General features: G+C 28.0%; 2 protein-coding genes across 2 annotated transcripts; both read left to right on the top strand.

Annotated features, from left to right (window-relative positions):
* Positions 1-6,319: 6,319 nt before the first annotated feature.
* LOC111042616 lies at positions 6,320-7,686 on the top strand. Its single transcript, XM_022327287.1, has 2 exons — positions 6,320-6,660; positions 6,754-7,686. Exons 1-2 carry the CDS (start codon positions 6,560-6,562, stop codon positions 7,235-7,237), a joined length of 585 nt encoding a protein of 194 aa, XP_022182979.1. The 5' UTR covers positions 6,320-6,559; the 3' UTR covers positions 7,238-7,686.
* A 1,854-nt stretch (positions 7,687-9,540) lies between these two features.
* On the top strand, positions 9,541-11,759 carry LOC111042606. The gene is made up of 3 exons (XM_022327268.1): positions 9,541-9,777; positions 11,046-11,196; positions 11,299-11,759. The coding sequence occupies exons 1-3, from the start codon at positions 9,603-9,605 to the stop codon at positions 11,708-11,710; spliced, it is 738 nt and encodes a 245-aa protein (XP_022182960.1). The 5' UTR covers positions 9,541-9,602; the 3' UTR covers positions 11,711-11,759.
* The last annotated feature ends 2,108 nt before the right edge of the window (positions 11,760-13,867 follow it).

Raw genomic sequence — 13,867 nt, 5'->3', positions numbered from 1 at the left:
AATGGTTTTATTCTAATATCATTGTCTTACTATAATGATATATTCATGTATTTAATATATTACCTAATGATTTACAAGGAGTGCAAATTTATAGATGCAAATCAATGTATTTGAATTATAATTTATAATAAATGTGATAAATGTAAAAAATAAAATAAATATTATTTTGTAACCAATAGATTTTTTTATCTACATTTTAAATTTTACTTACTATGAAATGAATTATTAAAAGTGTATGGTATGCAACAAAATAAATAAGCAACTTAATATTAGACAGAATGATATTATTTTAATATGACGTACAGGGAAGTTAAAAAAAAATGAACACCTTCCTTTGATAACTATTAAAGTACATCTGAACATTTGGCAGAACTGTTTATTATACATTAATTTTAACCAACGAGCTAATGATCATTTTGGCACAATGGTGTTCATATTTTTAAAGGTTAAGGTCGAGGTTTCGGTTGAAAAACAGGTGAAACAAAATAATCCGCAACAAATCGTGTACTCGACACTTTTCGGAGAATATATTTAACGGTCAGTTCCAAATTTAACCATGTGGCCATATCATATTGCAGGTGGACTCGATGTGCTCGAAATGCCAAAATGCATATAGAAACTTAGTCCAAGAATTTGTGGTAATTATGCGATGTACCGGTCAAGTACGCGTGTACGCACCACAAAAAAATATAATAACAGCAGTAGTTGAGGGTTATTGAAACATTTAGTCTTTCAAGTGTCATTAATTTTATTTGATATCTAACATAATATCATAATTAATAAATCTTTACAAAAGTATATCGGTTATAAAATATTTAGATACCTATTTTATTTTTCGTCTATACAAATATTATTAATAGGTAGGTACCTATACTCTGTGAAGGTAATTTCATTTTATGTTTTTTACATTTACATTATTGTTGTTTATAGTTATAAAATATTTAAAGTAATGAAAACATTATTCAAATGCTTTTTGATTATATTTATTTATTATACCCACACTTGATATCATAAAATATTTCTCATAATTATTAAACTGTTTATGTTTATGTTGATTATAATAACATTATTTTATTTTCGATAAAAATAATTTTATAATATATTATTATGTAGGTACCATTATTATAGATAAATACTAAATATTATAATTATTATAATTTAGAGTCTAAATTAGACAGTCTGAATGTGACCACACATCACCCACACATACACGCATTTTACTTGAGGCAATTGTGTGATAAAAAGTATCTTTAGCGTGTTATATACTGATATACCACTTATGTACACTTGTACATTACTTTGATTTTCTTTATACATTTTCTTTATCATTATTTATCTTAATAATTATTAATCACTATAACTTATAAACAGTGCCTATAGAGAGTAGAAATTAATTTTCACTATTTAATACTTTTTTATTGCAGGTATGCTAATGGACAATAGTCTGAAAAACTAAAATAAAGACTACGGTAAATTGAAGTATTGAATTAACATAAACTTCACTGTTTATAATGGTTTAAAATAATTCACTATAAACACCGTACAAAATAAGTCATATTAGAGATTGTTTTGTAATTTATTTTTTTAGTTACAGTTATTGATTTTAGGAAGTGATTATTACATACAGTGAGGATTTTTAATTGGGTGACATTTTATTTTCATAGAGGACTGAATAATTTTGTTTGTTTAATGAAGTTGATCATGTGCCGGTTTTTTTCATGATCAGGTCCAAGTGAGGTCCTTAGGTGGATGGAAATCTGGTTCTCGTACCGTTCCTGATTGAACATTAAGCAGTCGGCTATAATATGTTTGACTGTTAAGATAGTTCCACAGGTTATTCAAATGGGGGGGGGGAGGGTCTTCTCGGGCCATCAGGAAACCGTGGGTGATTCGGGTGCTTCCGATTCGGAGACGGTTGCGAATGGTATCTTCTTTGAGGTTGAGAGTAGGGTTTGTCCAACGGAAAATATCTCTTATAATCTTTTTAAGTTTGGTGCTTTGTCTGGTCCAGATGCTTTGCCGTTTATTTTTTGTGACTTAATTTATGTATTTTTTTGAATCATCATATGACATTTAGTTTATTAAGGGGTTTCATTATTGTGGGTTGCTATAAAGACTTGTTCATCGGCCATCTCATTGCCTATTATATCTGAGTGTCCATTAGGTATCCACATAATGATGATATTATGTTTGCCTGAGTCGGAAGTTTTGTTGAGGTTGTTTTGGATTTTAGATGCAATATCACCGGGGTTGAACTGGTTTTTTTTAGACTTTTTATATTACTTAATGAATCGCTAAGGATGATGAATTTAGAGTGTGCTTCTTGGATTATCATCTCAGTAATCAAAAAAATAACCTTTTATTATTGTGTATAATATTATTATGATAATTATTTTAATTGTATCGCGATGTACAGCTGATAACACTTTGTAGAAAGGCTAATTTCTGTGCACGCGTCAGTTGTAGGTATATAAACGTTATATTAACCATGAAAATAATATTTATTATTTAGTATAACAACTGTGCTGTGGTATTATATAGGTAGTTAGTTCTATGTGATGCCGCTATTATTAGGAAAAAAGTTAATAACTTATAGTCTCGTGGTAGGTTTATGAATTGCATACTATAGTTGTTACGAGTAGTTCCTTAGAATAATATTATTCATACACAAAACGAGACGTGTATTATATAGATTAGACCTCAATGCTAGTTAAAATGTAGCCAAGACGTATAATTCATATACGGGGAGCACAATTATTATGAGGAGTGGGTGTTTATATATCTTATGGTAATTCGTTTTATTCTTGGCACCCAACGTAACACAAAGCGTATGTATGCATTTTCAGAAGTTAATTTTCATTTTTATTTTCTGTCAGTATTATAAGGTTAGTAGTATAGAGTATAATAAAGATTCGACGAATAAAAACTTAAAATAATAATAATAATGAAAACTAAAGATAGATTTGAATTCACAACGCTTTTCTGAAATTGTTTATTTGGGTTTCGTAGAAAAAATATTATTTTATACGTCAAGTTTTTGATTTTAACATCGGTTTTAAACCTCACTTGAGCTAACTTATACTTGTGAAAAATATAAAAATTAAACAAAAACATTAGATTACAATAATTGGGATTTTATCAATTCCTCCAGACATTTTTTTTTCTATAAAAAAAATAATACATCCTATCCAAAACATCCTATCGTTTCTGGCACTGGCCAATTTATTCACTTGGTCGTCCTGGTTAGTAAATTCTTAAATGTATCAATTAATTAAAAACATTATTTTTATTTGACTTAATTATAAAAAATTAAATTTTTTTTTTTGAACATTTTGTGCTGTATACAATGGAATAAATTGCTTATTTATATGTGCATTTCTCTATAAATAATGAGCATTAAGATTTGCAAAAACCAACTAAATCAGATCAACGTAGTAATTCATTATAACATATTTTTATAAAAGTTTTTTTTATCATAAACATATATTAAACATTGTCTTTCTCAGGATCATTTAAGGATTGATCGAAATTATCATTCAGATCTTTATAAACTTATTCTCTGTCATCTGATAAATATGCCTCAGTCGATCAATATTCTTCGTTTTCTGAGTGTTTTCTCAAAAAAAATTTCCGATAAATTAATCATTTAATTTAATTGTACAGGTTTGTCTAGTCATTTTTGGAAGTCAAGTTCTTAATACTACCAACCAATTAATGTTTTGATTTACCACTGGTAATATTTTGATTTTGTATGCTTATATTTAATATAAGTAGTAATAGTAGGATGTTTATTTATCTTACTCACTTGAGTCAAGTGACTTGACTGTGTATAATATCACTACATAATTCGCCTACTGTCCTAGCCAGTTACCTAACCTAATATCACCCTGTTTTTGCAATTGTCAAGACTTTGGAGATAAATGTTAAAAAATTGTGAGCCTGATAAGATTATAAAAAGGAAAATATATTGAAAACTAAAAATCACTTATCCGTTTATATTATATAGGTATTGAATTAAAAGACTAGGGTATAGTGTACATTAATACTATTAAGTCATGAAAATTAAACTATTATTATTTTAATTCAATCTTCGTAAATTCTAAAATTAACTATACGTTTTAACGTTGAATTGTCATTATAACGTTAATATAGTTACAGCGGTGTAAAAACATAGTATTATAATATTGTACCCATTTCAAATTAAGGCAACTAAAACGCAAAACAATCGATCATCAATTTTGCAGTACGTCTACTATAATTTTATTTTATTTAGAATCGGTATCATATTTTGAAAGCGTTTGAAATCCTTTGTGGTTCAATATTCTCGAGCGCGTGTAAACTGATCAGTGACCACTTTAACATAAATAGAAAAGGTTGATTTTCGTCAAAAACTAAGAAAACAATGATTTCATGGTTATACTTATTGGTTGACTAACACGTAATCGCAAATAAGCTAGTACATGTGCCGCGGGTTGAAGACCTACTTCTGATAAATGACATATTATGTCACTCATATGTCGGGCATTAGGACTATAGATGGTGAGACAACCGTTTTTTGGGATAAATAACGGTCGAGAAACATAATACGGATTTTCGAGGTTCACGTGCCACATGTAGGCGGTACGTACGTGATTTATCTCGATTGTGAATATTATATTTTATTTGACACGCTTTTCATGACGTATTCATTCATGTCCATTTCAGTGCCTATGGATTTATTGACGTGGTGGTGGTGGTGGTGGTGGTGGTTATTTACTCTTGTTGTTTACATGTCAAATCTTAGACAAAATTCACAGTCTGATTTATATAGGTTATATTTCTTATTTGTTCATACTAAATACATTGTATTAATTTGCAAACAGTGTTTAGGATACATATATATTAGGTTAAACAGGAGGAGTAAGAGGGGGATAGATCTTTTAGATTACCTTTTTTGTCAATGTAAGAGCTGATAATCATAAATTATATTTTAGTACTCAAATAGTGTATATTAGAAAATCAGCCGTACCTATGCCGTATTTACGGAAACAAACATGAATAGGATATGGGTGTTACGCATTTAAAACTTTAAGATTAATTATTTCGTTTATTTACATGATATTATTATAAAAATGGTCATATATTATTTTAGGCACATTAACCTTGTAAATTTCACTGAGCATAAAATACGTTTTGAGCGATATACATACCATCAATTTTCATAGAATGCACGTAGACTGCACGGCGGAGCACGTACGACGTACCTAGATACTAGAACCACGTGCCTAAAATAACGCGTGCTTAACTCATTCCAGATTTTCTCAATCACACGTGTATTACCTATGCATGAAAAAACCAACTTCATGGCTATACTATAGTCAAAGTCATATTAATCACCGGAAATTAAAACACATAAGTAGGTCGTAGGTGTTAAAAACAAATAACGAAAGCAAATTTTTCTAGACGCATTTTTTTCTAAGTTTCTTTTTTTATTGGTATAAATTCTTGTTGAACAAAATATATTTTCCAAAAATTCAGTATATTCGTCGTTAATCTTTGTTATAGGGGTGAAATAATCGTTGACTTGAATATTCCATGCGAATTTCTTTTTGCTATTTAGGACTTTAGGAGTCAGATAATAACATATTTTCATTATTGAAATATTTTAGAAAGGTAGCTTAAGTATATATATTTTTAAAATGGTGTTTGTTTAATAAAAGACAGACCATGTAAACAAATATCTAAAAATATTAACTTGTAGTCTATTATGAGGTATTAATATTTTTTTTTTGCAAAATTTATATATTATTAATAAAATGTTACAGAGTTTTTCATTCAATTTTTTAGTGAAAAGGTTACACGATTATAACGGAGATAACGGAGTATACAAAGTATTAAGTACTTACCTAGCTTAATATATAAGCAATACTCATACAAATAAATAGATTTCAGTTAACATGAACTTTTCATAAATATCTCTGAGAAAAGTATAAACAAAATATAGGCATCGAGACAATTTTTAATATAATCAATTTTTTTTTTTCGAAAATATTACAATGGGGTGAACATAAAAATTGCTATTTATGTGTTTTTCTATAGGTAGGTACACTTAAAATGAGTAATGTTTTAAGTGAATTAATATTATGTTAAAAAAATATTTATTATTCTTAAATAGTGTTTAAGTGGGTTGATGGGACTGTCACTCATCATGTATAATCAATTTTTAATTAGAACAACTAATGACGAGTATCTAGTTATTTAAAATTATATTCGAAACTAAAATGGAATTTATGAGATAATTTCGGATTTGATAATGATTGGCGCGTCCACTCCTCCTCCAGAAAACACATAGCAATACACGTGACATGTGCACATGCCATATATAAAACAAAATAGAAGTGATATTGGAGTTCATTCTACGGAAACCTGTTGTACTCGATTTATTTTATAATTTCTGCGCGCGGCATACGCATTGATATAACATCCGATTTTTTTCACAATTTAAATATTTAAAAACTATTAATTCCGTGTCGTTTACCTGGTTGGAGTTTGAGTTTTAAATTTTCGAAAACCGGGAGAAATGGATATACCTGCAATAGGTACGTATGCTTTAACCGGAGTTCCGTTGGAGAGTTATAGTCAAATGTCTTTTGTAAATACGACGTTAATCAACAAACAAAAGTAAATAATTAAAAAAAATATTTCATCTTTTCTTATTAATATTTTTTTGCTATTTTAATTAATAAATATTGATTATCTCATACTATTATATAGTCACTTTTCGATTTCACCTGCAGATATCACACAACCAATAATTTCCGTTCAGGCTACAGAAGATCAATTTAATGCCAAAGAAGCGGCTGTAGATGATAAATGTGCTCAAAGAGACCAGATAGTTCCAACTTTAAGATGTCCGTTAAAAAATAACAAATTCATTGAGATTATAATGAAAAATAGTGAGGAAAGAAGGAAAGTTCTGAATAAATTGCTCGAAACAAAAAACAAAAAACATCCAGTAGAAATTTTTTTTGAGGGTCTTGCAAAGACGGTTATGAGCCTTCCACCAGCTCTAGCTTCAGAGGCACAATTAAAGATAAATAGCATTCTGATAGACTTAAAATATCGCTCACTTGATACAAAGGCTCATGGACAAGCCTTTGTTTCCTGCTCTCCCTCAAGATATCCTGCATCGGAATACTACTCACCTTCATCTGCAACTCCCTCAAGTAAATATTGTCAATCGTATAATTTGAATTAACAGTTTTATGATGAGTCAGACCCAGGAACTTGAGGTGTTTTAATTTTTTTCTTTTGGTCCAATACATTGTGCTCGTCTCTACGGAAATACGAAATCTAAAATCTAATGGTAGTATAATGGTACAATTTTAATTTTGCAATTTATAGGAATTTTGTGATAAAATAACTTAATGATAATTGTTTGATGTTATTTGGTGATGTATAATACATTTTTATACTTTCTAAGGAAATATATTGCATTTTTGTTATACTTTAGCAATTGCAGTACCAACTTATGTTATAACAATCTAATTTAAATTAATACGGAGTAGGTACCTAGTAGTGAATAGACACTATTTTTTTTATAAAATCGAAATGAAAAAATAGGTTTTCACTTAGATTAACCCTTTGATGCTCTTATATCTTAAATTGATCATAAAAATCAATATTTTCTTGTATAATTGTAGGTATTTAAATGTATAAAAAAAAAAATAATTTGAGGATTTAATATATGATACATTGTTTGTTTGATTAAATTATAGGATTTTTACTGTAAAATATAAGACTATGTGTATTTATCTATTTTAATAATTGTTATGTACTTGTAAAGTTTTTACTTTTTAGAGAACCTTTGAAATATTTTTAAGTCATATATAATTTAAGTATTACTCTTATATTGGACTCACCAATTAAATATTGTAGAAAAAACTTATTTTGATATTATCCTATCAATCAATACGAGTATTTTTTAATTATTTAAATAATATATAATATACCATGCTGTTAATATTGTATAATATTACCTATGTATATATTTAATCTAATAAAAAAATATTTTTTATTATTATGAAATTATTTATTTCATTATACAACGCATTCATAAGATCTATTAAGGTGAGGATAATACTATGGTTTGGTATCTCATTGAGTAGTTCCTTGATAAAAATATTTAATCTTAAAAAAGGTATTTTCAAAACAACTTAAGTACCTATTGGCTATTTGTCATTAAATGGTGAATTTATTTTTTCATCAATCACTACATTATTGTTGTAGTATAATGTAATAAACAAGTAAAAAAATAAATAGATTAAATATTTGATAAAAACAAATTATATAATAGGTAATAATCATATAATAGTTTTATCAGCAAAAATCCTACTCAATATATTTTATAGTCAGACTAGACTTGACATAGACCGTCGACCGATTGAAGATGGTTTCGACGTTGTAATCAGAGGTTCCACCTTTGAGAGATGTCAGCCTGGATATTTGATTATCCGTAAACTTCAGCTGGCCGAACAACTTGTGAATTAGTAACTTTGTGACGTGAAATATAGGTACCAAATGAAATGAGTATAGAAATTGACTATGAAATAATATGAATAATTATTTTTATAGTTATTTAAATCCGTGTAATCGTTACATTAAATCATTTAAAAACAAAATATGATTTTTTCATGAATTTTTGTTTACGTTTTCCTCATTCAATTTACAAATCAAACATTATTACATATTTTTTTGTTGTGCATTTGAATGTCTTTTGTTGTTTAAGAGTTTTCAAAATATGATTTTATTTGATATAGAATTCCGATTTCCGACTTCACCATTTTTATTGTCCACAAAGTCTCCATCAAAGAAAAAAGAAGCATTGCTCTCACTGGAATTTAAAATATTTTTCCGATTTTTGAAAGTTCCGTGAAATTTGTTTTTTTTAACAACTTAATCTATCGTCCTAGTGGAGAGCACTTGTGGATAAATTTCAACAAAATAGATTGGCGAGTTCAAAACTGAATGTTAGGTATGATGTTATCGTGGCATTAGGTACAGGTAGAAATAATTTTTCGGGCTTATTGCAGGAGTACTTAATTATTTTGATCCTTCGACTGTCACATAGCTTTTATGAGTTTAACGTTAATAATATAATTTGACTAGCATAATAAAACTATGTTGATTACGTTTTTAGTTAGTTTCTAGACTAAATAATATTTACGTATTTTTCAGGTGTATTGCAATGTATTGGTTTTATAGTGATACGTTTTTATTTTATTTTATTTTTTAATTAGCTCTTGATAAAATAATGATTGAAATAAATACAAACTTAAAAAATGTAATCTAACATAATAGGTATATGTGAATAGTTGAAAAATCAGTGAATTCATTTTTAACTTTAAATCTATTGGTTTTCATAGCAATTAGAAACATATTTTGTGTCTCGTAAAAGAATTTTAACTACGTAACTGAACAATAAAGCAGTGGCATATCACACATACTAGTTTTGACTTATCTTAGGTACCAATACACCCACTCCATAAAATCTATAAATTATTGTGATCTCGTATGGAAAACAACATTCGTGTTAAAACTACGTGACATGAAGTTTGTTTAAGATGGCAACCAAAAAAGTAAAAAATTGTTGCCGATTTTCAAGAGACGAAAACAAATTGCTTATTGAATGTGTCAAAAGTTACCCCGCACTTTATGACAAAACACAGGAGGAGTATAAATGTAAGATTGTACGTGATCTTATATGGCAAAAAATAGGGAAAACTGTCAAAAGAAGCGGTAAGTGATTTTTGTTCATTACGTAAATCTCGATTGAAATGTCTGATTAGATCATTATATTTTGTTAAGTACCTACTTAAGATGGAGATGTATTCATTTATTTTTAAATTACATACACTTCCATATTCTATATTTTTTCGAAAAATAAATATTAAACAAAATTAAAAGTAACAACAGGATAGGTACCTACTAAATATTATCATAGACTACAAGGCGTAGTTGAACGTTAATCGTTTATTCGTATCTAAATCTAATATACCTACTAAGCCTGCTGTTGATTGCTTATCGCATATATTAGTATAATTAATTTGTATGGTATAAATACTAAGTGTACGTTTTATTGTTTTATAAGAAGATAGTTTTACATATTATTATCATAGTACTTATGTGATAAAAATAAAATTATATGAGTATTACTTTTAAGCTGTTTTTGGTATTTAATAATTTTTATTAGACTTAGGTTAGGTACTTTATTGATTTTACTTAGGCTTCCAAAATCCTATTAAAATCTTTTATTTTTTGACAAAAAGAACTATTTAGAATTGAATACTACAGAATCCATTGATTCGGCTTCAATATATTTTAATCAGCTGATTGAAACACCATACAATTTATATTTATTTCTCTAAAACAATTTTTGGGAGAACTACATTAGATAGTCAATTACGAAAATAGTATCATATTCGGTACATTAAAACAAAAGTTATGCTACTTGTAAATGAAATAAGACATATTATTTTGCATTTCGTTTATTGTGAGAAAATCGTGTACATCAACAGACAGCTTCTTTATATCATACATTTAATATCACTTCACTCTGTACTAGATTTTCTATGACTTACTATGTTTTTTGAGAAAAATTTTTTTTACCATCTTACTTTAATATTAAGATTAAATTTAAAAAATAATTGTTTTTAAATCCACAATTCTCATCACAACATTTAATTTATATGAATATTTATTTAAATATTATATAGAAGGCCATAATATTATGACTAGACTTTTAATTACCTACAACAAATGATATAGTTTCATATTTTACAATAATCGCTGACAATACCTAGTTTTAAAATTTTGTTCTGACCAGTTTTGTGTATAAATAGTTACACATTTCTAACTTAAAGTATGGTATACTTCAAGAGTAATTAGACTTAAAATAATTACCAACGTAAAATTCTAGTGAAAAAATCTAAATAAAAAATAACCTAAATAATAGGTCTCGTAATTAAATGTTGAACTATTATTTAAAATGACTTTTTTATGCACAGACTGTAAGACAAGATGGCGAACAATTAGAGATTTATATAATCGAAAAATAAAAGAAAATATGAAAAAAACAGGTTCTCCTATTGGAAAGAGTAAATCTTGGGAGTATATGGAGCAAATGTCTTTTTTGAAAAGGATTCCTAACGATGAGAAGTAAGTTATCTGTTTATATAAATGTTATTTAGAAATGTTGCTAATGTTGGTTGTTCGTCTTACTATTTATAATACTAAATAGAGATATATATTATGATTTAGACCATCAGATCAGATCAGAAATCAAAAGAGTGTCATCTCAACAGATGAAATAATCGAGATCATAGAAAAAGAAAGTGAAGAGACAATGGATTTGATAAAAAAAAATATTGATCCGAATAAAAATAAAATGCATCCTATAGAACTGTTCTTTGATAATATGGCTAAAATGGTAATCGAATTTCCACATGATTTAGCTGTTATAGCAAAATACGAAGTATGCAAAATTGTGACAAATCTAGAATACGATTCACTTTCATACTCGCCAAAATATGACACACGCTCATCAGTCACCTCCCCAAGTCAATCCTATGACAACTATTCATCCGAAACTCTCTCAAACAAATTGTTTCAATGTTACATCAATTCACCTGACCCACCAACATGTTCAACAGGTATTTTAGAAATAAATTAAAACTAACTTTTACTCCTAGGAAATATTGTATTACAATACATTTTGTTAAAATGTGTAAAGAAAAATATTTTAAATATATTCTCAAATAATAAAATGACTATCACATTGTAACTTTATTAATTACTAATATGTATGTAGGAACAACTTATAAATCGAAAATATCATACAGAAATTTTTTTAAGTCAATTCTCTCAGTCACTGCGTCACTTTGTAATGATAATATTACTAAACAAATATTTTGGGAAACATTTTTATTAATAATATTGTGTTATAATTATTTTTTTTTATATTGATTATGAGTAAAACAGTTTTTAGTAAATATACAGTCAAAGAAAAATATATAATGTACTATATTTAAATGAGGGTAGTTACTAGTAACAATAAATAAAAAGATTTATTATACTTTATAATAAATCTTCATTTTTATAACTTATACTATTAATTATTTCGTAAAATAAATTATTTAAAAAAAAAAATTCTTAAGTTATAGGTACAATGTTACAATAATATAAAGAGACCTTTGCATGATTTATTCCAATTAATCTACTCATTTGGATAAAAAATAATTAATCGATGAGATAACCGCATCGAGTATACAACCATGATTAAACAAATTGACACGTTTTCCCAACAGCGAAATATGCTGGTTATCCAGTATGCACAGAGCTGTACGGTATGCCACGTGCTGTCTCGGTTTCTATCCACAAAAGATAACCGCTCACAAGTTATTAATCATAGGTGTGATCCAAAAGGTATAATATTCTAATACGCAAAATCGAGAGTGATTAAAAAGGCATAATATTTTAATTTGCGTTCTAAGTCACGCGTGATTAATTTTTAAGGAGATAATAATATTTTATTCGGTAAGAAATTCTTAAACAAACTGTTATTCTGTTATACTAAAACAGTGGGCAGCATTAACTTAAACAAGATCTATACTGACAAAAAATAATTTAAAAAAATTTTATAGTGCTAAATCAAAAATGTCTAATAAATTACCAACATAATATTTTGTTGGAACATTTTTTTGTTTACAGTAGTAAAATAAGTAGTTTGAGCAATCTTCAAATAATTTATTTTCGTTAACAAATTTTAACCAATCAAGTTTGGCATTTTACATTGAACCAAAAACTTCGCCAATAAAATTCGTTGGACCATAGTATTTTAAAAGGTTGAGCTTTTGTGAGTTTTGCGTTGCCACTTTTACTTTGTTTAATTTACACCTTTTAGTGAGGTATCTTTTGTATCTAAATCCCTGGCCCGAAAATCTGTAAATTAGGCTCTGGACATACACTAGTCGCCAACGAAATATTTCTGGGCAAACGGGTTGAGCAGAAATTACAAAATGTTGCAAGTTAGGAATTGGGTACTAAACATTTTCCTAAAGTATTGTTTATTCAACATTTATTTATGGATGAATGGGGGGGGGGTAGGGTAAAATACATGTTGTTTACTTATTTTTCCCATTCGCACCAATATTTATTATTTTTACATAATGTTTTACTATTATAAATTAATAAAACTACTAATTCGTGTCCAACCAGTTTATCTGTTTTTATAGTATATTATATTAATATTATACATGTAAACAATCGTAGGTTGTTGTCGTGCTATCGCGATATCGGTAATTGCGCAACGTATTAGGTCCGTGATGCTAAACGGTAAAATACTCCGGAAAATAAAGACCAAGAAAAAAAAGTCCTATCAAACGGAAATAAAATGTCAAACAGGGATAGGAAATAGGATAGGAAATTTACCTAATATTATTAGAGCCAATTTATAACGATCGCCCACACTATATCCTGGTCGACCTCATGAATATCGTTGTGCTAAAAATCATCCAGATAATAATATGATACAATACCTGTATCACGAAATGAATTCTTTTTTGTAAATATCGTAATAGAGTATTATGTCAATATTGTGAGATAATAATGCAATAATATTTAATAATAATAATAAAATCGCGAGACTGTGCGGCGCTACTTGTGCGCGTGCGCGCGGCGGTACAAGCAGCCACTACCACGCCGGGCTCAATGACGCGTATAAAAACGGTCGGCCGGCAGTCATCATGTCGTAGTCGTTCAGAAACGCGTCGGGCCCGGTGTTTGTAGTAGTCGTCGAGTGTGCGCTCGTCGTACTTAATAATAGTTGTTG

The sequence above is a fragment of the Myzus persicae genome, unplaced genomic scaffold (assembly GCF_001856785.1).
Source record: "Myzus persicae strain clone G006 unplaced genomic scaffold, MPER_G0061.0, whole genome shotgun sequence".
Lineage (NCBI taxonomy): Eukaryota > Metazoa > Arthropoda > Insecta > Hemiptera > Aphididae > Myzus > Myzus persicae.
This window is presented reverse-complemented; position numbering and strand designations above follow the sequence as displayed.

Coding starts and splice junctions, on each gene's coding strand:
- LOC111042616 (XM_022327287.1), top strand. CDS start 6,560: ATGGATATACCTGCAATAGGTACGTATGCTTTAACCGGAGTTCCGTTG. Junction 6,661..6,753: donor ACGTTAATCAACAAACAAAA/GTAAATAATTAA, acceptor ACTATTATATAG/TCACTTTTCGATTTCACCTG.
- LOC111042606 (XM_022327268.1), top strand. CDS start 9,603: ATGGCAACCAAAAAAGTAAAAAATTGTTGCCGATTTTCAAGAGACGAA. Junction 9,778..11,045: donor GAAAACTGTCAAAAGAAGCG/GTAAGTGATTTT, acceptor TTTTATGCACAG/ACTGTAAGACAAGATGGCGA. Junction 11,197..11,298: donor AGGATTCCTAACGATGAGAA/GTAAGTTATCTG, acceptor ATTATGATTTAG/ACCATCAGATCAGATCAGAA.